General features: G+C 34.8%; 1 protein-coding gene across 2 annotated transcripts in view; it reads right to left on the reverse strand.

The window, feature by feature from the left end:
* Positions 1-221: 221 nt before the first annotated feature.
* SH3YL1 (SH3 and SYLF domain containing 1) overlaps positions 222-26,186 on the reverse strand; it is a 52,297-nt gene continuing 26,332 nt past the window's right edge. For both annotated transcript variants that reach the window (XM_020965866.2, XM_020965868.2), the window contains exons 4-10: positions 24,668-24,732; positions 14,769-14,881; positions 13,778-13,906; positions 8,585-8,747; positions 7,920-7,998; positions 6,938-6,994; positions 222-1,203 (exon numbers count right to left, since the gene is read on the reverse strand). In XM_020965866.2, coding sequence (XP_020821525.1) covers positions 1,013-1,203; positions 6,938-6,994; positions 7,920-7,998; positions 8,585-8,747; positions 13,778-13,906; positions 14,769-14,881; positions 24,668-24,732 — 797 coding nt within the window. In that variant the 3' untranslated portion in view covers positions 222-1,012. The remainder of the gene's footprint in view (positions 1,204-6,937; positions 6,995-7,919; positions 7,999-8,584; positions 8,748-13,777; positions 13,907-14,768; positions 14,882-24,667; positions 24,733-26,186) is intronic.

Raw genomic sequence — 26,186 nt, forward strand, 5'->3', positions numbered from 1 at the left:
CCATGTCATAGATCTCTTTTTGACCTATGTTTTCTTGAGCTGGAGAATATCTCACTTTCACCTTTTGTTGGCCCTGCCACTCCACAATTTGATTTCAGGTATTATCTTAAAGTTGTTTGGAGGGGAATATTTGAAACAGCTCAGCTGAGTACTTTATCCTGCCATCTTGGCTCCCAGGAAATGTGTTTTTAATTAAATGACCTAGAGGCAATTACAAAAGATAAAATAAATACCTTTTATTAACTGAAACTGAAAAAACTTCTGCACTGAAAAAGTTAATGTGTCTAGGATAAGAAAGGAAGTAGTCAAATGGGGAAAATAATCTTTGTATCAAATTTCTCTGATAAAAGTTAAGATGGTACACCATGTAATGAAATATTACTATACTGTAAGAAATAAGTCAGATGAATACAGAGAAGCATGGAAAGCTCTATATGAACTGATGCAGACTGAAGTAAGCAGAGCCAAGGAAACAATATACACAGAAACCATAATGTAAATGGAAAGAACTATGCACCAAAAAATCAAAAGTAAATGTTACAAAATTTAAAAGATCAATCAGAATTAAATTGAAGATATATGAGAGGACACCCCAAAAGCACTCTTTTGGAAGGTGGGAGCTCTACAAGTGTTACATGTTTTCATACTGTTTCAATGTATTGATCAGCTGTGATGATTTTTTTTTCCTCTCTAAAAATTATATGAGATGACTCTCTGGGAAGAGGAGAGAGAGGGATACTTGGGGTAACTATGATATTGTAAGAAAGAGAAGATATCAATAAAAACTTTATTTCAAAAACAGTACATATATAGATACATCTTTAATGTTAATTCTTCTATGGAAGTATATACATATATTATTTTCATATACTTGAATTAAAAGTAAAAAGCACATATTTACAGATAGTTTTCCCAATTTGTTATAAAATAGTTCATAAATGATTAGTCTTCCTAGCATGATAGTGACATCTTCTTACTTATTAATTTTACTAAAAAAAGAAATCAATAATGCTTAATCCAGTGAAACATAATTGGCTGGGAAAATGCCAGTTTGACCTCGAAGTCTTCCTTCCCACCAATCAAAATGTGAATTTGTTTTGGATATTACAGTGATGCGGTCTCCAGCTTTGAATTTCAAATCTCCTGGCTGCTGCCCTTCAAAAGAATATAGTGCTGTCACTTCTACCGGCTGGCTTGAACTACCTAAAATGAGGAGAAAAAATGGATATTTTTGTTTTTTGTGAGAACAGGAAAGGGGTAGCTAAACTATCCATTTTGTAGTCACAGTTTAGTGTTCTTCTGCTCTGGTCTCATCAACTAACTGCCTTTGAAGCTTTTTTCTTTAATAGTACTCTTTGGTTTCAGTATCATTCTTCCCAATTATGGTCAAACTTACACTTACTTCTCAGACCATGCAAAAAAGACAATGCATTCCCCAGGGGGAAAAAAAATCACAGGTTTGTGGACAAGGCTTCACTCTTCTGGAGTTCTGGAATTTACCAGTAGTACAAAACAGAATTAACCCTAATCAAAATTCTCTCATTACTTAGAAGGTGGTCTTTGAGAACTGCTATGGATCAAAATTCTACTACCCAAAGCTCCAGTGACTCTCCCTTAAGTCCTTCGCAATATGGCTCAAGATTACCTTTCCAAACTTATTGTGCATTATTTTGCTGCTTGTTGTAATAGAATTTGGATGGGACAATATAAAGGAATTTATTCCCTTACTGAATGTCTTGGGGCTTGTAGTTTCTCCCCTCTGCCCAGCACAAGAAGATACAAAACAAGATAAAAGGACAAGAGGCTTTTGAACAGATTTGCCCTAGGGATTTGCTAAGACGTGACTGGATAGAGGGATGGGTGAATGGATGGATGTATAGATGCCAGAGGCAAATAACAGTGCACCCAGGTTTTAAAATGGCAAAGGTTCTCTTCCACCATATACAGATAAGACAGCAGTAGACAAATTCAATAATTTGTGGATGTTTCCCTGGCTAAGAATCCAAGCATCTAGTGATATGTCCCCTCTTTTACTTTTTCCTCTCTCTCCCTTTCTATTTGAAAGGATGAAGGTTTAAATCCAAAGTTCCTTGTCTCCTAAGCTTTTTTCTTATTGTTCCAATAATATAGCAATCTAATATTTTTCAGGTAAGAGATGAAATCAATCTTCGCGCGTGTGTGTGTTCTTAGTTACATTCGGAGAACACAAACAAAGTGTTTGTCTGTGAGACTACATAGAAATGAATTGGCTCCGAGATAGAAACAGAGAACATTTGGGGACTTGATGAACTATTTCAATTTTATTAATAATCAATATTAAAAGTTTTTTCTTAACATCTCCAAATTAGCAGTGAAAAGAATAACTAGATTTGGCCTATTTACTTTGGACTTAAATGCATCATTGTTCAGAGATCTAGCTGATCATTTGAATGTGGCTGCTTGTGGCTAATCTCCAGTGAAAATAGAAGGTTGTGTCTAGAGAAGATATTCCATTCAAATGCAAACTCCTGAGTGGAGACAAGTATAGTTTGGGATGATTCAAATGTTTATCCATACATTATAAAGTAGCATTTGATTGCTCCTGGAAGTTAAGGAAAGGTATACCAACCCCTAGAACAATCCCAGTTGTTCAGAAGGAATACAGGGCTTAAAGCAGCTTCATTTGCTTGTTGTATATTAGAGAAATCAAGTACCACCTTCACAAGGCACTTTGATTCCTAGCAGAAACCAAGAAAGGGGCAGTAGATAGATTACTGAATTTGAAGTAGAGAAAACCATTGTTATTCTCAGCTCCTCACTCAGTCACAGCACTCCACATATTTAATCAGTTGCAGGGTTTTGTTTTGACCTTTACAATCTTTTATATACGTCTTCTTCATTATACTCACATAACTCATACAAGTCTCCATCATGATTCACCTGGACTACAACAATACTTTTCAGATTGGTCTTTCTGTTTCAATTCTCTTCCTACTATACTCCATCTGTCATTTAGCAGCCAAAGTGATTTTTCTAAAACACAAATTTGAGAATGACCTACCTCCCCCTACTCAAATTCCAGTGGTTTTCTTTATCTCCAGGATTAAATATAAAATCCTGTTAGGCATTTAAAGCCCTTTTTAACTTAGTGTCTTCATACCTTTCCAATTTTTCTTATATTTTACTCTCTTCCATGTATTCTATGATCTAGTGACCCTGACCTTATTTGTGTTCCTTACACATGGCACTTTATTTCCTAATTCTGTCCATTTTCATTGGCTGTCTCCCATGCTTGGAATGCTTTTCCTTCTTACCTCCACCCTTGGTGAAGGTCATGGTGAATTTAGAGCTCAGACAGAGTGTTATAGTGTTTTGGATTCAGAGAACTTGGGCTCAAATCCTGCCTCAGTGACCTTGGGAAAATTATTTAATCTTTTGGGACCTCAGTTTCCTCATTTGTGAAATGACTAGATTAGATTAGATTGACTCTCAGGTTCCTTTCATGTCTTAATCTGTAATCCAATAAGTTAACGACATGTTACTCTTTATTTTAACAGTTACTATGTGAGCTGTATAAAAACTTACTTGTGGTCAGTCCTCCTCCTACCCCATCCCCTACCCCCAATTCATTATGGTGGGGACTTTATGGACATTTTATATTCATTTTAACTTTGCATGTGAACCATTATTTAGACTACTTGGATAGGGTGATGGAAAGTTTAAGAAGTATGCTTTATGAGAAATGATTCAAGGAATAGAATCTACATTAACCTGGAGAATGGAAGGATGATACTAATCATAGAAGAAAGTTGAATGAGAACTGAAGAGATCCTTTGATATATCTCTATCTATCTATCTATCTATCTATCTATCTATCTATCTATCTATCTATCTATCTATCTATCTATCTATCTGTCTGTCTGAAGATAGAGTTCTAGGGATGATAAATTATTGGCTTCTTTAATCTAGCTTCCACTTAAGCAATATGCCCCATTTCATTTTAACCTTCTCAGCTTGTAAAATATTTGAGTGATCCTTTGAACAATTTGCCAATCTTACCATTATATTCAAGGTTAATTAAAAGATCTTATTTTTCTTTGCCTAAGTCATTGCTAGCCTTAATGAGACACAGAGTCAAATTCCAATCAGTATATTCTGATTGGCAAGGCTACCCAGCAGTACAGATTAGTGAGCCTGGGTCCCAAGGTGTATTTTATTTTCATTGACTCCTAGAAGGGAATTTGCTTTCTTAATGGATTCAGCTTAATTTAGCCCATGTGTAAATTTGCACATGCCTTGCTTATGGAGTCATATGTTATATGAAATATTGTAAGAACTTCACCAATCAACATAGTGAGAAGAGTAGAGAATTACTAGCCTAAACTAATATTCTGGTTCACTTTGGCTTAAACTACTTAAAGTTTCCCAGGGAATAAACTCTTGCAGACACCCTTCCTAACACAAATATGCTGTCTGAAATCTCAATCGCTATAATGCAACACTTAGAAAAAGGCCTCATTAAAAATAACAATAATAATAATAAAACATAGTATCATATATTTAGAGCTGGGAATCCTACTTAGAGGTAATCTAGTTCAATTTCCTACTTTTACAAATAAGGAAACCAAGACCTGGACACTTGCCTAAGATCACATAAGTATTAAGTGTCAGGGCTAGGACTTGAATCCTATAATGTAGGATGTACTTGGACCTATTTTTCTGAGGAGTCTATAGGTTTCACCCAACTGCCAAAAGACTCTATGACATAAAACAAGAAAAGAAAAAAAAAGCCTTTAAAACAGTCATTACAAGCCCAGGTGTACTGAATTCTAAACATTACTCCATAACAATTACTAAGTCTATTATTTAGAAGATAACTTACACATAATTCTAATAGCCTTTGACATCCAAATTCTTAAAAACAGAAGACTAGAAGCAATACATCCACCAGAAGTAGATAACAGAAAGAAAACAAAGGTCATGTATAATTTAACCAAAAAGAAAACAAAATGTATCACTTTCTTAGCAAAATTCTTAAAGAAAGGCCAGATTAAAAGAATTGGCTTGTGGGGAAATCATGACAAAACAAGACTTTATGCAACAGAACTCTATGTGGAGTTTGTTTCTGAATATGAAAGATACAAAGAAATATTTTCATTTATGTGTATGTATGTGTTTATGGGTATTTCCATAATGGAATAAATAAAACTCGCTGGTGCTTAAAAACACAATACCAATTCTTTTTTTTTTTTTTTAGCAAATGTTTCACAGAATCACAAAACTTCAGAGTTGGAAGGGTCCTTAGTGGCCATCTAGAGCAGTGGCATCAAACTCAAATAAAAATGGGGACCACTAAACTGAATATAACAATCCTCATGGGCCGTATATGGACTTAGAAAACCACCTATTAAAAAATTACGTATATTTACCACCTATTAACATTTTATTTGTTTTATCATAGTTTTATTTATTTTGTTAAATATTTCACCACTTTGAGTAAGATTGTTTTGTGGGCCATAAGGTGTTTGACACCCCTCATCTAAATCAACCTATATCTACAAAAGAATTTCTACAACAAACTATCTAAAAGTTGTGAGTTTAGCCTTAGCTTGAAGACCAGGAGGAAGAGAATGAAAGATAACCTACTCTACATCTGGATACTGTATTGTTTTTTCTTCCTAAGAAGATCAAGCTGAAATAGATATGCCTCTTTGCCATTTTCACCAATTATTCCCAATTCTGGTCTTTGGGGCTAAACAGAACAAGCCTAAACCCTCTGCCATGTGACAGCCCTTTAAATGCTTAAAGACAAATATCATATGATCCCCTCAAATCTCCTATTCACTAAGCACTGTTTCCTCGGTTCTTTACCCTATCCTCCCTTGTCATCATCCCTTGGCTCCTCACAGTCCTGGTCATTATCTTTGACATCCTTCCCTTTGTCAATGTAATTTCTAAAATACAGTACTCACAACTGAACACAGTACTCCAGTTGTGCTTGAACCAGGGCAGAGTACAAGCAGGATAATTGCTACCCTTGTGTGGGGCAGGACTTAACAGAATACTTGGCACATAGCAGTGAATTAATAAATACTTATTGATAGATTGATTGTTGCAATGCCTCTCAATGTAGTGGAACAAGTTTATTTGATTCTTTTCATTTGCTGGAGTACATTTTAATTTGTAATCAAAATATGCTGTAAATATATCAATCCCATCACTTTCTGGATAGGAAGTCTCTAGAAACCAAAATGTAAAGATCGCTGCAAAAGATAACATACGAATACTGCAAATATCACCTGAGCTCTGTTGGAATAAATAGCACTCAATCTCTGTTCTCTAGTATTGTTGCTTAGGTGTTGCTGGTACAACAGTGTGTGTGTGTGTGTGTGTGTGTGTGTGTGTGTGTGTGTGTGTGTGTGTGTACTTGTGCATACACACACACACACACACACACACACACCTCTTTAGGTTTCCATAGCCAGCTTCATTTTCCCTAAAGAATCCATGTTAGCAGATTAACAAGCTTTTATGTTTCATAAGTTTTCAATACAGGGTAAATACATTTTAAGCTATAGGAAACATGAAGAAAGTCACTCAAATCCATTGTTATCACATGTAACAGGAATAACAATAATAACATAATAATAACTAACATTTATATAGTGCTTACTATATACCCAACAGTGTGCTATATGCTTTACAAATTATAATCTCATTTGATCGTCACAACAACCCTGGGATGAAGCTGCTATTATTCTCATTTTATCAATGAGGAAACAGAGGCAAAGAAAGCTTAAGTGACTTACCTAGGGTCACAGAGATAGTAGGTGACTGAAGCCAGATTTGAATTCAAGTTCTCTTGATTGATTCTAAGCCTAACACTGTATCCACACTGTCACCTAACTCCCTGAATAGCTATACTGGCATTGTTTTAAATGGGAAATTGTTTATTTACCAACAGCATCCTGATAACAGGGAAGTTCGGGATAAAGTTTATGGGCATTACTGCTACCTGTAGAGAAAATAAATGTACAAAGCAGGTTAGTTTACAATATGTACACTGCAGGGAAAGCATTTGGCTACAGACTCAATACGAACAGTATAAATGCAGATCCCCTGACCTTGTTGAAGCAAATGCTTTAAAAGTATAGCAACACTTAGTACAGCATATGTTTCAAACTTCAAGGTTCAACCTGAATCTAGTCCCAGTAATGAGCCACAGAAATGAGGCAGATAACAAATTTTCATGAATTTGGGGAGGGGGCAAACCCGAGAATATAAGAGGATGCCTTATGGACTATTAGGACATGTAATGATCAGAAAATGGTAGTTGGATGCATTGATAAAGTAGTGATGGTATTAAGGACAAAGATGAAAATAAATCACAATAAATGGCACTGAGGGAACAAAACAAGATGTCCATAAAAAGAGATTTAGAGTCAGAGAAGTTAATTTTGATGAAGGGAAGATTAAGGGAGAGAAAGTGAGGGAAAGGAATCACAATTTCGTAGTTAGAAGGAACCTCAGAGGTCATCTAGTCTGATTTATACTTGAATAGAAATACCCTCTATAACATCCCTGAAAAGTAGTCATCTAGACCCGAAAATTCCTGTACAGTGCGTTTGAGAAGTTCTTTCCTAAAAAATATTGGTTCAAGGCAATAGGTTTGCATCTTTTGTGGACATTACCAAGATAAATGAGAAATGCCATATTACCAAGGCTCTAAGTGAAATGATGATTCATCATATGAATGAGAGTAGACACATCTAGCCATATCCATAAATAATATCAGTGGAATGTATATGTGTTAGATATAAATTTCTTTTTTCCCTCAGAAATTCTCCAACATAATCCTAAGAACTGATCAGAGTGTCTCAATTTCTTAGAAGGTTTTTTTTTAAATGAAATTACTTTTGAATTACAACAACCTAATTTACCTTGTGAATCTGAGTTTGGCTGGAGAGATGCAGGTGGTTTTTTTGGCTTGGAGGATAGTCTGAGAGGAATGTCTTTAGCCTGAGAAGGAGAAAAGTACACTGTTATGAAACCTGGATTTGGCTTGAGTATATTAAACCTTTTCATTAAAATAATTGTGCAGAGTGCCTAGAAGAATGAGAAATAATTCATTAGCCACTCTCCCTAGTAGATTTATGGCTCCAGAGCTTTGGAGGAGGAGAAAGTCATGCTTTCCTAATTCTAAAAGCCAGCTTTTACCAAGTACAATTATATCATTGAAATGTATAATTTCAGGCAAACTACTTTCATTTCTGCTTATAGCTCTTTACGTTTTTTCTATTTTAGAATTTTAAAATAATGCAAAATACCATCCTATTCTTTAAATAAATACTGAGATGTGTTTTCCAAGTTTGCCATGTCAAAGGAAAGCACTTTCTAACCATGTCTATCCTTAGATCTTTTATTTTTCCAGAGGAAATGTCATCATGGTACAACATTTTTACAAGGAATTTATGTAAATGATCTTACTAAGGAAAATTTATTCTGCTCTTAAGAATCCCATGCCAAGGGACAGAAACCTCCAGCAAACAGAAACTTCCTATTGGAGTGGATTAAAGCAGTAGAAAAAAGCAAATTTCATACATGCCTTTCTCTGTTCCCTTGCTGCTTTCTTTTCATTAATTCGTTTTTCTTCATGTTCGTATTTTTCAGTAAATGAATCAAGAATTTCATAAAGTTCTTCTGTTTGAGCTGGCGGTGGCATGTTTCCAAATAAAATGTCACTGGCACGAATGTCCTGACAGTAAAACCTAACAAGGAAAATCAGAGAATAAAAGATTTCTTGGACCCCTTAAGATTGTAGCAATGGTCAAAAATCTTTTTTTTGCGCTACTCTGCCTGGGATCCACAATTTCTTTGAAGGTCTCTGAATTGAGGGCAGAGCCAAGATGGCAGAATAAAGGCAGAGACTCACCTGAGCTCTAACCCAAACCCCTCCAAATAATGACTCTAAATAAATTCTTGAGCAGCAGAACCCACAAAAAGTGAAACAATTTTCTAGCCCAAGACAACTTAGGTTGGCAGAAAAGGTCTGATGCACTAGGATGAGAGAGGAGTACAGTTCAGCTCAGGCCAAGCCAGTGTAGACCCAGCCTCAGCAAACCAGGACCAGGCCTTGGGTGATTGAATCAGTTGTAACAGTAACAGTTTCCAGACCTCTCAGCCCACAGACAGCAAAGAATACTGGTCAGAAGAAAATTACAGGGGTCTCTTTGCTGGCACCTGGGCAGGACTCTGTTGCATTGCTTATACTTGGATCTGGGTCACAGTCCTTGGTCCTAGTCCCAGTGAGGAGAAACTCTAGCATACATGTAGCTTGCAGTAGCAGGGGATCAGAGACTTTGATCACAGTTCCAGGGTGGAAAGGGGTGTTTGTGGTCACTCACAAACCAGTGCACAGTACAGGAAAGTAGTAAACACACCTCTCCCTAGATCATACTGCCCTGGAGGAGCCAAACACAGGACTCCATAATTACCTCTGAAAACAGCTGCACAAAAAACCTGAAGCTTGGGACAATGCCCCCTTCCACTTGGGAAGCAGAACCCCACTTAAGCATAGAGTTAAAAGTCAAGAAATGGGCTGGAAAATGAGCAAACAACTGAAAAAAAATTCTGACCGTAGAAAATTACTATGGTGACAAGAAGATCAAAACACATAATCAGAATAATAAAACAAAGTCAAAAATCCTACATCCAAAGCCTGAAAGAAAAATATGGATTGGTATCAGGCCATGGAAGAGCTCAGAGAGGATTTTAAAAATCAAGTAAGAAAGGTAGAGGAAAAATTGGGGAAAAAAGGAGAGTGATGTAAGAAAATCATGAAAAAAGAGTCAATAAACAGCTTGATATAGGAGGCACACAAAAATACTGAAGAAGATAACACCTTAAAAAACAGAATAGTCCAAATGGTGAAAAGAGGCACAAAAATCCAATGAAGAGAAGAATACCTTGAAAAGCAGAATTGGCCAAGTGGAAAAAGATATAAAAAAATTCACTGAAAAGAACTCCTTAAAAAGTAGAAGTATACAAATGAAAAAGGAGGTACAAAAGCTCACTGAAGAAAATAATTCCTTAAAAGTTAGAATTGGGCAAGTGGAAGCTAATGACTTTATGAGACATCAAGAAACAATAAAATCAAAAGAATGAAAAAAATAAAAGAAAAAGAAATACTCTAGATTGGCAATATATTAAAGTATAGAAAACAATTATGATTTCCTCAGATATAAATTTTCCCTACATTCTGATTTTATATATTTTAAGCAAATAAGCCAGTCTTAATTATGCCTTATCTGTACAGAAAACTTTAAATCAATTAAGGATAAGGGACTATTTCATAGAAATCTGTATCCAAACCACTCAATTGTGTCCACAAATAGAAGGTGCTCAATGAATATTTGCTGATTTAACTGAAGAGTTAAACACTTCCATTAGCTACTACAATTTAGGGACAAAAAAGGTTATCCTTTCAGCATATAAAGAAAATAGATTATTGGGAAGAAAAAATTCCTTTAGGTAAGACTTTGACACTTTAAGTAATCAGAAATTTGCAAAATCATCCACTAAATGAGGGCAAGGACATTTTGTTCTTCTTTGCCTTACTTAGAGATATCTTGATTTATTGATGTAGCTTTGTATTTCTAGAGCTATGTCAAATAATGGTGAGAATGGAGAGATTTCCTTTACCCCTTTTCTCAGTCAGAAAACTTCCAGTGTTTCTCTATTAAATAAAATGTGGACCTTTTATTAAAATAAATACTTTTCTAAAAATCATGTTAGTTTTTTATGACTATTTTTAGTACTTTAAGAACATATAAATTACATAATGCATCTCATCAAAGGCTTTCCCTATCTCTAACAATATAATTAGTTAAAAAAATTTTTTGATGATGACTTACTATGATAAAATAGAAGTATTTGTCTAGAACAAATTCAATCTTGCATTCTAAGTAAAAAATATTTCCAATTAGATCATACTTTTTAATTTTGCTGTCTTTTATTTATTTATTTATTTATTTTTTAAATAGTTAATGTAAAGACACAAGCCTGGACCTTTGATTTCATCGATATAGAGAATTTCTGGATGAGAAAACTCCCTTTACAAAAGCAGGCTAGCAGTACCTCTGAAACTTAAGTTCTAGAGAGTTTCCTAGAGCACTCTTAGGTTAAATGATGGCTGTGAATGACCTAGCCATTCTCAGCAACACAACAATCCAAGACAACTCTGAAGGACTTACAGTGAAAAATGCTTACCATCCCCAGAGAAAGAACTGATAGTGTATGAATACAGATTGAAGCATACTTTCTTTTTTACTTTATTTTTCTTGGTTTTTTTTGTGGGGGGCCTATGTTTTCTTTGACAACATGACTATTATGGAAATGTTTTACATGACTACACATGAATAACATATCTAATTGTTTGCAATGGGGGTGGAGGTGGGGAACAAGGAAGGGAGAGAATTTGGAACTCAAAGTTTTGATAGCAAATGTTAAAAATTGTTTTTACATGTAACTGAGGAAAAATAAAATACTAAATAAACTTTGAAATATATATATGTATATATACATATACATGTATATATACATATACATATGTATGTATATATACATATACATATATATACATATACATATATATATACATATATATATATATATATATATATATATATCTGTTTCAGGTATGTTTCTTATTGGGAATATATTTTTGAGTTGCGCTTTTTAATCCATTCTGTAACTGTTCCTCTTTGTTTGGAGTAATTAAATCTATGTACAGCTGTGGTTGTAGTTGTTAAATTTGATCATTCCTCTACTACACTATAAAATGATATAGTATTTTTAATCTCTTATTTGTCATAAATTATATAAAGACTACTTATCAGGCATATTGTAGAGGGATTCTCATTCAGGTATCAGTTCTTTAAAGTGTGTGTGTGTGTGTGTGTGTGTGTGTGTGTGTGTGTGTGTGCATGAGAGAGATCAAGAGAGACAGGGGAGATAGGGACTAGATCTGTGATTTCATTGGTATAGGGGGCCCACAGATAAGGAAAGTTCCTCTACCAATACAAGTCAGAAGTTTCTCTGCAAGAAACAGTCTTAGAGGAATGCCTAAAGCACTTGGCCCAATTCACAAACTTAATTCATGTCAGAGATGGGATTTGAACTCAAGCTTTCCAAAGGTGTCGAAGCTAGCTCTTTTTCCCTATACCAAGTCGCCTCTAATATACATTTATATAGTTATATTTTTGTATAAGAATATGTATGTGTACATAATAATAATAATAATAATAATAATAATAATAATAATGATGATGATGATGGTGATAATTAACATTTGGATAGTACTAACAATTTTTATCTCACTTAACCTTCATAACAACCCCAGGAGGTAGGTATTATTATTATTCTCATTTTGCAGATGAAGAAACTGAGTCAAAGGTTAAATAACTTGCCCATGGCCACACAGTTAGTAAGTGTCTGAGGGTGGATTTGAACTCAGGTCTTCCCGACTCCAAGCCTGGACCTCTATTTACCATGACACCTAGCTGTCTTTATGTATTTATAAATATACACATGTAATACGTACATGTATGTATGATTATGTACATATACGTGTGAGAAGGGGAAATAGATATGCATTCAAACATATTTAAATTTAAAATAAAATCCCACTGGTTTTGATAGAATATAGTGATGAGGCCACACCTTGGCAGAATAGAAGTTTCCCTTGTACTGTAAGTTCTTATTAAGATATTATCAGCTATAAGCAATCTTTTCCACTGCTTTTACAGAATTTTGTAGCTCTTAAATTATCATGCTCTATTTTGTATTATCATTATTATTATTATGTGTATTGGCCCTAGCTCATCTGTGTATGAGTCCCTGTAAATTCCTTGGGATAGGACCTTCTTCATCAAGATCACAGGAATTAGAGATAGAAAGGATGTTAAAGATCTTCTATTCTAATTCCACTATTTTATGGATAAGGAAACTAAAATTTGAAGGTCTGAGTCAAAACTAGGAATTGTCAAGCCTAGGTCAAATTCATCTGAGACATGGGGGTAAATAAGATGGCATAGAGGACTACAGACACTATTATGCCAGAAGAGGGAGTGGCCTGCCCCCTACAATCTGGCTCTTGGTCTTAGTGGTCTAGAGGTGACAGAGAAAGCAAGTGCCAAGAGAGGGGCACAACAGGATTAGGCCCTTGGGGGTGGTACTGGTAGCCTTGGGTTGGGAACCTTAAGAAAAATGTCAGCAAATACAATGTGTGTGTCAACACATGAAGGAAAAATGCATTCCTAGGTCAGAAGTTCAATCACCTTTCCCAAACTCTGGCCCTTCCAGAGAAGTTAAAGCCTTTCCTGAGCCCCTAGCTGTTAGTGCCTTCCCCTCCAAGGTTACCTCATAACTACTTTATATGTGTTCTTCATATACCAATATATATACACCTATATATTTATATAGTGTCTCTCCAATTAATATATAAGCTCTTGGAAGGCAGGGAATTTGGTCCTATCTTGGTATCCGAGTACATCAGTGTCTGGCATAGAGTAGATCCTTTATAAATGGTTGATTGATTGTTTGTTATCTTAGTAAACAGAACACATTCATTGCTGTGGGCCTAAAAATTAGGGGCATTTTGTTTCATGCACAATGGTATGCTACAAAAAGACATTTTATAAAATGTCTATTTGTCTAGGCCTAATAAAATTCTTCTATGATTTCCACCAGTATCACATTTTTTTTCAAATTAATTCAAAATAGTTTGGCTTGAACTTACTTTCGATTAGTTTCTTTCCTTTCAATCAAGTAGCTTCCTTCTAAAGATACTCCAGCAAACAAACCTCGTGACTTGCAATATGTGTAGACAGCAGCTGTGCTTCGTATTGCAACATTTCCTTCTAAATTCCTAAAAAAGCAGAATATTTTATAGAATATATCTGACTATGACTTTGGCCTATAATTATTAGAATTTGGATATTTTTGGCCAGAATAATCTGATTTTGTAGTCTAAGATTATTTCTATTTATGTATCTTATTTTATGGCAATTCAAGGTAGAGGTTATTTCTTTAAGATAATGTGTCCGGAAGCCATACAAGGAAAAGAGCTAAAGACACAAAGAAATAATGAGATGTAGTGGTAGGAACACAACCCAATTAAACCGAGACAATTTTAGATAGTATCAAGAAAAATATGTCTAAAGTGTATATTTTTAAATATTTCTCAAGTAAACTATATTACAAAAACAGTCCAAATTACATTTCATGGGAGTTGAATCTTTGAAGCTTCTTGTATAGCTTCACTAATAATATATGCCTTCCTCAAACAAATGGCATTTAGGATGTTTTCAAAATCACTGATTTTAGTCATTCCAAATTATTCTACCTCTTTCTTCTCCTCCCTGCCCCAGGCTACATAGTTTAATTTCTAAAGACTACACCTTCCTATTAATGAAAAGAAAACATTCTTTAAATCCTAAGAAAATCCATAACCAAAAAACAAACGACAAAAAACATAGTCAGCCATAGTTTCAATGATCTGGAGAAGGAAATGGCAAACCAACCAGTATCTTTGCCAAGAAAACTCCAAATGGAATCAGGAATTTTTGTTTCATGACTGAAATGACTGAATGACAATAAATCCTCAGAAGTCATCATAGTGCATGGAAGTGCCTATTATGTGTTATGCATTTTCTTTCTGAAGCACACAATGATATGTTATATAGACTTACACCATCAGGCCTTAAAAGAATGTTTTAAAGGTAACTCACCTTCCCAAAGGCCCAACAGCCACAGTAAAATTCCCACCAAGTGTAAGGTTACCACCTTTTGCAAAAGCTTCCACTGCTCTGTCATAATTCAATATTATTACTAAATCTGACACCTAGGAATTAAAAAAAAGTTCATTTGAAAATCATATACCAAATTATAAAATTTTAAAAGTATCATCTGAAATATGTTGACCATATCTTCCTAATGTAGAAAATACTGCATCAGAATGTTTTCTCTTGGCTGAATGAAAGGAATTAATGAGTATTCAATAAATTTTAAAAGCTAGAGGAAGAGAGTAAGAAAAGAATCATCCTTTACAGTCAAATCAAATACCACTTAGTCCACAAATCTTTCTCTGGTATTCTCTCTACTATTCTCCCCCTTCTCCCTCAGTAACATTCTCCTCCTTTTTGATTTACAACTCTTTAATGCACTTATCATCTAATATGTATAACAGTTATGGGCTTTATCTTACCCTCATTCTAGAATGCAAGTACCATAAGGGTAGGAACTTTTGTCTAATGGAATTCTTATGTGCTCCTATTGCCTAATATAGTGTTCCACATATAGAAAATAATTGCTAAATGTTTGTTGAATGGTTGAATCCTATTTTAATGTTGAATTATAGAACCTAGATATTTAACCTAAAATCTTGTTGAAAACATAATAAAATAAGTATTAAGGCAAACATAATTCCCTAGTTTCTCCTAATAGAAAGCTTAAGGAGAAAAGGGAGGAAGAAGAGAGTATGGAAATAGGAATAAACAATAAAACGGGGTAGGAAGAAATGAAAAAAAAAGTTGCATTTACCTTAAATCAAATAGATAGATATTGCAGTCGGGAAAAATAGCTTATATTGGTATAGCACTTTCAGCTTTCTCACACACAGTCTCAGTTTATTATCACAACAACTTTGAGAGGTAAGAGGCATTTTATTACTCTCATTTTAGAGACGAGGAAAACCAAAGAACAGAAAAGTTAAATAAATTACTTGCTCAAGGTAAAACAGCTCTGAAGCTGTTGAGTTATTATGTTTATTAAGCTGTATTATTTTATTAAAGAGACCTCTCACCAAGTGAGAGTAATCAGTGAATGTTTATAATGTAAAAACAAAACATCAATAAAACTTAATAAATATAAAGAGATAGGTAGACAGAAAAACAGAAGACAGATGGATAGATAGATGGCACAGCAGGGCTTCAACCCATGTCTTATCTCAATGTTTTCTCTAGAAAGGTATTCACAAACCCAAGAGATGCTTCCAAAGAAGAAACAACCTGTTTCATATTCTATACAGAAAGCCTAACTTAAAAGAAAAGAGAGAAAAAATAAGCATAACTGGTCAATATATTGAAAAACTCTGAAAATATGAGCAACATATAACACTTGTGGACCTTCACTCTCTTCAAATGGATCAAGTGGATGGGGGTGCAAGCTCATATCTCTTCCTTCAAACTGTTTATTCTCCATAATTTTGCAATATTCACTTTTAATTTTTGTGTGTGGTTGCTTTTTCCTTTCACACTGTTGGAGTGGTATATATTCTATTGGCTCTGAATAGGTTTGTGTGTATCTTTCCATGCATCTCTGTATCCACCATATTTATCATTTCTTAAACCAGTTATATTCCATTATATTCATGTATCACAAACAAGCATTCCCCAGACAAAGGGTATCTACTTTGTTTCCAGTTCTTTGCTATTAAAAAAAATAGCTCTGCTACAAAAAATATTTTGGTATTTGTGGGGACTTTCTTCTTTTCAATGACCTCCCTGGGTTATATTCCTAGTTTTTACCACTCTGATTTTTAAAATTTATTTATTTTTAGTTTTCAACATTCACTTCCATAAGATTTTGAGTTCTAAATTTTCTTCCTCTCCCCAACACAGTGTGCAATCTGATATAGGCTATACATATATGTTCATATTAAACACATTATCACATTAGTCATGTTGTAAAGAAGAATTAAAACCAATAGGAGAAACCACGAGAAAAAAGAAACAACAATAACCCCCCCCAAAAAAAAGGAAAGAGAAAAAGAGAGCAAACAGTATGTTTTGATCTGCATTCAGACCCCACAGTTCTTTTTTTTCTGCATATGGATAGCATTTTCTATCATGAGTCATTTGGAGTTGTCTTAGATCCTCGTATTATTGAGAAGACTTAAGCCCATTAAAGTTGGTCATCGCACAATGTTGCTGTTACTGTGTATGATATTCTCCTGGTTATGCTCACTTCACTTAGCATCAGTTCATGTAAGTCTTTCCAGGTTTTTCTTAAGTCCACCTGCTCATCATTTCTTATGGAACAATAGCATGCCATCACATTCATACACCACAATTTATTTAGCCATTCCCCAATTGATGGACATCCCCTCAATTTCCAATTCTTAGCCACCACAAAAAGAGCTACCATAAACATTTTTGTACATGTGGGTCCTTTTTCAATTTTTATGATCTTTTTGGGATACAGCCCTAGAAGTGTTATTGCTAAGTCAAAGAGTATGAAGTTTTATAGCCCTTTGGGCATAGTTCCAAATTGCTCTCCAGAATGATTGGATCCGTTCACAACTCCATCAGTAATACATTAGTGTTCCAATTTTCCCACACATTCTCCAACAATCTGATAGGTGTGATGTGGTACCTCACAGTTGTTGATTTGCATTTCTCTAAGCAAGTGATTTAGAGCATTTGTTTATATGACTATAGATAGCTTTAATTTCTTCATCTGAAAACTGCCTATTCATATCCTTTGACCATTTATCAATTTGGGAATGACTTATATTCTTATAAATTTGACTCAGCTCTCAATACATTCTATTTTATTTTTATTTATTTATTTTTTGGCAAGGCAATTGGGGTTAAGTGACTTGCCCAGGGTCACATAGCTAATAAGTGTCAAGTATCTGAGGACACATTTGAACTCAGGTCCTCCTGCCTCCAAGGCCAGAGGTCTATCCACTGCACTACCTAGCTGCCCCAGCTCTCTATGTATTTTAGAAATGAGGCTTTTGTCAGAGACAGTGGTTATAAAAATTGTTTCCCAGCTTTCTGCTTCTGTTCTAATCCTGGTTGGATAGGTTTTGTTCGTACAAAAACTTTTCAATTTAATGTAATCAAAATTATCCACTTTGTATTTCATAATGTTCTCTATCTCTTGTTTGGTCATAAATTCTTGTTTTCCATAAACCTGACAGTTAAACTATTCCTTCTCTCCTAGTTTGCTTATAGTATCAACCTTTATATCAAAATCATATATCCATTTTGACTTTATTTTGGTAAGGTGTAAGATTTTGCTCCATGCCTAGTTTCTGCCAAACTTTTTTTTCCAGTTTTCCTGGCAGTTTTTGTCAAATAATGAGTTCTTATCCCAGAAGTTGGAGTCTTTGGGTTTATCAACAGTAGATTACAATAGTCATTGGCTACTGTGCCTTGTGTACCTAACCTATTCCATTGATCCACCACTCTATTTCCTAGCCAATACCAAGTAGTTTTGATGACTGCTGCTTTATGGTACAATTTAAGATCTGGTATGACTAGGCCACCTTCCCTAGCATTTCTTTTCATTCGTTCCCTTGATATTCTGGAAGAACCTTTTGTTCTTCCAGATGAATCTTGTTATTATTTTTTCTAGCTCTATAGAATAATTTTTTGGTAGTTTGATTGGTATGGCATGGAATTAGTAAATTAATTTAGGTAGAATTGTCATTTTTATTATATTAGCTTGGCCTACCCATGAGCAACTGATGTTTTTCCGATTATTTAGATCTGACTTTATTTGTGTGAAAAGTGTTTTGTAATTGTGTTCATGTAGTTCCTGGGTTTGTTTCAGGAGGTAGACTCCTAAATATTTTATGAGGTCTACAGTAAATTTGAATGGAATTTCTTTTTCTATCTCTTGCTGTTGAGTTTGTTAATATATAGAAATTCCGATGCTTTATGTGGGTTTATTTTGTATCCTGCAACTTCACTGAAGTTGTTTATTATTTCACGTAGTTTTTTTACTTGATTCTCAAGGATTCTCTAAGTATAGCATCATATCATCTGCAAAGAGTGATAGCTTTGTTTCTTTTTTGCTATTCTAATTCCTTCAATTTCTTTTTGTTATTGCTAAAACTAACGTTTCTAGTACCATATCGAATAACAGTGGTGATAATGGACACCTTGTTTCATTGGCTCTTGGATTTTGTTGCTATAAAAATGCTATAGATTTTTGAAGGTTTATTTTGTAGCCTGCAAATTTGTTGAAGCTATTATTTATCTCCATTACCATATATTGGTTTCTCAAGATTTTTTAACAATCATATAATCAAAAAATGGGGATAATTTTAAATCTTCTATCTAAGTTTATTCCTTTCTAACTCTTACTGCTAGAATTTTCCTTACTGTCCCAAATAATAGTGGAGAGAGTACTTTAGGAATCTTGTAGGACAATTTCTTTCTCAATTGTTGAAAATAATTTGTCTAGTATTGGTGCTTATTGTTATTTAAAAGTATTATACAATTCACCTGTGAATCCACTAGAACCAAAAGTATCCTTCCTTGCCTTTGGTAGCTCCTTTACAGATCACTCTATTTCCCTTTCTGTGATTGGATTATTTAAAGTCTGTTTGGTTTTCTGTTAATTTGAGATTTTGTATTTTTTAAAGTATATTCCTGTTTTGTTTTTCCAGTTTTGATAGTATATAAGGTATGCTATTATGCATAGTAGGTTCTATAATTATTTTTATTTCATCTAGTTTTGTTGTGATTTCACCTTTTTGTTTGATTTTTTTGATCTTTCATTTTTAATTAGCTAAAAGTTTATCCCTTTTTTAGTCTTTACAAAAAGACAGCTTTTAGTTTTATAATTTCTATTTTTTTTAGTTTCTAGTTTTTCTATTTCTCCTATAATTTTTAATATTTCATATTTGTGTTTATTTGCAGGGGGTTTTGTTTATTTTTTTAAAATTTCATAGTCATTTTAGCAGTCTAGAACCTTAATCACTAAGCCACATCAATAGGTGGACAAACCTAGAATAGAGGTGACACATTACCAAGATACAGATACAAAGCGGTACAGAGATGTTCCAAAAGGAGCGGAGATTGACTAGAACCATAAAAAAAACATATCTTAGTGTAGGATTAAAATCAGTCCAGTTTTATATAAGTGCATAATCAATTAGCTAATCCATTCTTCCTGTTCTCCTGGTCTATCATTCCTGCTCTGGTCTTACTTTCCTGCTTTCACAGTCTTAACTAGTTAAAAAAAGGCATTGTTTGTTACCTTTGAACTGCATTGTTCTTGTTCTCCCGTTATGGATAACCCACAGATTTCCAAAGCCAGGTTGCCCCCATTATTTGCCTTCTCTATTCCTTCTCACAATCTGCTCAACACTGTTGGAGAAAGTCACATAATTGCACCAAATAGGGACAATCCAAATTGATTTTGTATAACTTAACTAGGTCCTCATTGCTTCATGACAATAATTTTATTAAATTTTATAAATTTATTCTCTGTCATATCCTACCATAACAATTACTACAGACCCTCTCCACTTTCCTTAAGCTCCTCAACGCCCCTCCTATACCTAAGATCTTTCTCTTAGCAGATGATGCCCCCTCTTATTTTCCTGAGAAAATTGGTCATCCTCATTAGCTCTTTCAACTTCCCCAATCCACAGGCAAAAAACTCTACATCTTTGCCTCCTTTGCTCCAGTTTTGTAGCAAGAAAGTAGCTTTCTTGCCAATGCTAACCTCTCTTATTTTTTTCCCCTAATCCATCACTTCTGGCCTTCTCTGGAAGATTGGCCCATTTTGATCATTCATGTTCTCTCTTTTCTGCCTCTCCTCTCCTCTTCTTTCTCTCCCAACTTACTGATTCTCCTCTTTATCTATAAAAATGATGTTTTCCTCCATTCAGATTCACAGAGATAGATAATCAGAATAGTCTTCAATAACCACCTAGGCTAGCCCATCCCTTAAAAAAGAAAAACCAACACAAAACAAAATCATTAATTTGATTTTATCATACCCAAAGTTATCAAATTTCATCTCTTCCTTCCACTATGAAAGTTCCTAAAACACAGGTTTGACCATGCTATCCTCCTTCTCAGTATCCTTCAGTGGCTCTGTATTATCTTTAGGATAATATACAAGTTCCTTATCTCAGCAATTAAGACTAGTTCGACTCTGCCTTTCCAAGATTATTTCATACTGACTCTTCTTAAACTATTTATCATCCAAATGGTATTTGTAGTATTTCTTTAACTCACATATCATCTCCCACGTTTGTTCATTTGCTCAGTCTATCTCCAATACCCTGAATGTGCTATTTATTTCAGCCTTTCAGATTCCTTAAGCAACTCCAATTATATACAATGACAACTTACCAGACCACCATAAGCGAGGTGTGTTTGTGAGGGGTCCTGGAAATTGCTAAGACTAGGCTATCTTCTCAATGATAAAGCCCAGGGATTTGGGCCTGAACCAGATTAGGAAGGCCCACTCTGGCCCATTCCTGTCAGTGCAGTCAGAAAACCTGAATTATTTTAGACAATGCCCACTCCCCATGATCCTTGGAGAGAAGTGTTAAATCTGAAGATTCTTCTATAGTTAAAGAAACGATTTTATCTTCTCAGGGCTACCCTCAGTTTTGCAAATAGTGACCCCAAAACCCAGAAGACCCTATAACAACTTCAGTATAGTTTAAATCCTAAAGTAGAACATAAATTTGGAATCACCTGGGGTATCAGACATGAGAAATTCTACATACTTATAAGAATCCTTACTACTTTTGGGAGATGTTAGATATAATGGGGGGGGGAGAGAGAGAGAGAGAGAGAGAGAGAGAGAGAGAGAGAGAGAGAGAGAGAGAAAGGACTTGGTGTTTATTTGATCTAGCTTCTTATCTCTGCTCTCCCAGGAAGCAGTTGTGTAAAACTTTGTGCAAGAAACTTGAGTTGAGCCTCAGTATTCTTGTCTATAAAATAAGAGGGTTGGGCTAGGTGCTATCTAAAGTCCTTTCCAGCTCTAACTTTCTCTGATTATATATTTTAATATCTACTTATCAAGAATGGCACAAGGCCCATTACCCTCCCTGCCCAGTACTCCTCTCTCTCTCTCTCTCTCTCTCTCTCTCTCTCTCTCTCTCACACACACACACACACACACACACACACACACACAAGTAACACCACTCAAGGATACTGCTAACAAGATTGAAATTATCTTGAGTCCAGTTCACTAGTGCTTGTCTATTAAAGACATCATATTTAGCTCTCTGTAAGTGGCCTTCTTAAATACTCTTGAATGTTCCCTTTCCATGACCTAAGGTAGCACAAAGACTCTGGAGGAGAGAGCAAATCAGTGGGAGGATAGTTCTATTCAATACATAAGCTCTTCAAACCCTTTGGAACCTGCCTGCTATATCTGGGTTGCAATTTATAGCTCAAAAAAATATTACATTCCTGCTAAAATACTAAAAAATCCCTCTTCCACAGTTTGAAAAGTTACCATATCACTTAATTTCATAAATTAGACTTTCATCCACAATAAACAGCAAGTTCTGCCTGGTATTGTCAATTAATTCTAGTAACAGAGTAGCAGAGTGGGTATAATTTGGTTAATTAAAAAAACATTTATTAAATACCTACTCTATTCAAGGCTCAATGCCAGGTGACAAACAAACATAACCAGAAAAAAAAAAACATGGTTCCTGACCTAAAAGATCTTAATCTAATGGACTATACATTTAGAAATAAAATATCTAGCATTCACAGTTCCTAGTGTGACACCTACGCAGATGCTCATAAAATGTTTGGTAATGACGATGATGTTCTATTTAAATCACTTGGTTGAATAAAATTCTTCTAGGGTTTATTCCTAATCTAATATAAAGATTAAATTTTATGAAGTTACTATTAAAATATGACAAAGATAAGATATAGCTAATCATTTGTATTACATAATTAATCACTAGTACAGTGCCTAGCATATAGCAGATACTTAACATATGATCACTGATTGATCAATTGTTGAATTATGACATTAAATAAGGCTCAAATTTTCATCCACACATTGACGTGGGGGAGTGCATTTTGGGAATAGTAGTTGGGTGGCTTGTATGAATGCAGGAAGGAAACATAGCATGCTGAAATTAGATAGATGGTCTAATTTGTTTATAATATAAAGGTAGTAAAGGAGAGTGATATGAAATAACGTTAGAAAGGTATGCTGGAATCAGATTGTGGGCCATGAAAATTTCTGAGCAAGGAAATGACATTACGATATGAAGTCCTGGTACATGATGACATACCAGTATAAAAACAATAACAAAACCATATGAAAATCTAAGGATAGATGCTAAGAGACTATCTGCTGAAAAGAAACTGACCACAGGAGGGCAATATTTTCAGCAAACTTTAGCTTAGAAAGAAGTATACAAAAAAGTTCATTTTAGACAAGAGAAGGCAAAAGATGTCTTTAGTGAGCTTCTTTAACTTCTGGTTTTTGCAGTGACAGTGAGTGAAAGGAATCCCAGTAAGAAAGATGAAAGTTAGTGAAACTACTTCCTTTAACAAGGCTGAGAGAATTTAAAACTATAGCAACAGAGAAACCTTACAAACGGATAGCTTAGGAAGAAATTGACTGAAACTTGAGAAGAAAATACAGATTTGTAATTTGAAAATGGTAAGTATTAGGAGCCTAGGCTGACCAGTCACTTAGATAGCAAGAGAGGAACAGATGACAGATTAATATCATGCATAAGATGTATTATGTGTAGATCCTGATGTAATTGATCCTAGTGAACAAGAACATTTTAGAGAAAATAATTCCCAGTCCAGATGTTCAGGCCAACAATCCCATCAGAGGCATAGCTATGGAATGGAAACACTTTGAGGTCAACCTTCATTTATTAAAAGAGGACATAAATCTTGACCTACCTCTGTATCAGGCATTATAACTCCACATGCTAAGAAGCACTGTTCATCATATTTTAAGATTCTATTCTGCATAGTGATACCTTTGGCTGGAATTATAAAGCTTAACAAATGGAACCAACTAATAAATAAAGTGTTGATGTTTTCTGGTAAACAAACCATCCACATTCTCTTGTCTGTGACATGGAAGCTCAAGAGCCCACAGATAATGAAAATAATTCACATTTTTAGAATATTTCATAGCCTACAAAGTGCTTTCCTCATAACAACCTTTTGAGGTAGGTATCACAAATACTATTTTCCCCATTTTAATCATAAGGAAACAGATAGACTACGTTCCCTGTGATCACATGTATTAAGGAAAAGCCCTGTAGCTCAAACCTGGATGTTCAGAGAAGGTAGTACTCAACCTATCATACTACAGAAAAAATGCAACAAATATAGGTTACTAAGTATAGTTTGTAAGAGGCTGAAATGATCATTTAGAACCAGATTAGAATTTAGAATTGTGGGGGGAGGAAGGGGCGGTGTGAGAAACCTTAGATTGCACAGTTGAACTGCTACCCCCTACATTTTACAAATGAGGAAACTGAAACTGTTAAGAGGTTAACTCTCAATGTCACACAAATATTATGAAGCAGATATGGGATTGAAACACAGGTCTTCTGACCCCAAATCTCATGCTCTTCCCAAAAATAGCATCTGCTGTAAAACTATGGGAATCAGTAGAATAACATTCAATATTTTTTGTCTATCAAAAAAAAATGTATCTCATTGATGGCAGTTTAAGGGAAGAAACGAAAAAGGCTCAAGCAAAAAAAAAATAGAAGTGATACCCTAACAATGCAAATATTTCTGAAAGTCTTCACAGATGTCAGTGGTAAGAAAACAATGAGAGTTTTCTAATACTGGACAGTTAAATTTCAGGTACTTTTCAAGGATATGGCAAATATAAAATAAAGCCTTAATACACAAACCTCAATCCCAATTTCAAATCCACCACCAAGTCCAGCTATTCCAATGGCAGAAGGTGCAGACCACTCTTAAAAAGAGAAGAGAAAAGGAAAAAAAATTAGAGCTGTATTTCCAGCTTAAAACAATCAAGAACCATAATCTTCAGTGGTATCCATTTCCCATTAATTCATTTGCAGAACTTAGGAAGAAATAGAAACATGAGTAGAAAATACAGATTTGACATTTGAAAACAGTGATGATAAGAAGACTGCAATCAAATAAGAAATACAAATGAATACGGTACATCAAGTCTCTCTGTGGATCCTGGTCCAAACCAGTTGGGGAGGCTTCAAAAGTACTAGCAATTACATTAGCTCACTTATGTTCAGTACTTAACAATTTATAACATATATTCCATACCACATTCCTATGAGGTTGTACATGTCTTATGAGGACAAGTATTACTCCCATTTTACAGATGAAAAAATTGAGGCTCATTGAGGTAAAATGACTCAGCCCTAGGTCACAAGCCCAGTAATTATCAGAGTCAGGGTTCAAACCCAGAGACTTTAACTCCAGATCTGGCTCTTCTAACTACACTGTGCTGCCTCCAAAAGTATGCCTTTAGTCAGGACTTTTGTATAATAGAAATATGAAAATGTCAGATTTTAGTCTTAAGAAAGCAAAATATGTTCATAGATTTTATTCTTGGTATAAGGTGTAACATAGAACAACTTGTAGAAAGGTGTATACATATTTTCTGAGGATGTAAATGCTCAAGGAGTTTTAAGGTGTATTACAAGGAGTATCCTTCTTGTGAAAAGTTAAACATAATCATTTTGTTAACCCAGAGAATTTCATATTTGAGGATTCATGTTTTGGCATTTTTCTGACTTACAAACACATGAGGAGGCTGGGTGGCACAGCAGAAAGAGTGTAGGCTTGGGAGTCAGATCTAATTTTGAAGTACATCTGATTACCTGAGTTTGTAGGCAAGTAACATAACCTACTCTGGACTCAGTTTCCTCATCTGTACAATGTTGGAGTTAGACTAAATGACATCTAACACTTCCATCAACAATATAGCACCCTATGGTACTAAGAAACACAAGTGATTTTTCTTTTAACAAAGACAATACTTTCTGGAATGGTTAACAATTCTTTAAACTACCTCTTTTCCCTTGGTATGCCACACTCTATAGAGTAAGGCAATGTTCACAAACTTTCAGAACTGACAGATTTTTGTTGTATTTTGTAGTAAGAAAAAAAATGCCTGCCATTAAAATAGTTTATTTCTTTTTTTTTCCTTTTGTGTTAGCAACTGGTTCTGTGCAGGGACCTGCCCTGTCCTGCAGATGTACCATTAGGACACAAATGAAACTATCCAGCCATAATCCTCATGACCCAATTGTATCTCATTTTGGGCTATTTTCAAACAACCCTCTTGTGACTCTAGGGGACAACTGGGCTGCTGCTTAGATTGGGATGAAGGGAGGGGTTTTAGGTTTACAAAACCAGGAGACAGGTCCCTCCTGGGATTCT

Source organism: Phascolarctos cinereus, unplaced genomic scaffold (assembly GCF_003287225.1).
Source record: "Phascolarctos cinereus isolate Bilbo 61053 unplaced genomic scaffold, phaCin_HiC Scaffold_2;HRSCAF=192, whole genome shotgun sequence".
NCBI classification, from domain to species: domain Eukaryota; kingdom Metazoa; phylum Chordata; class Mammalia; order Diprotodontia; family Phascolarctidae; genus Phascolarctos; species Phascolarctos cinereus.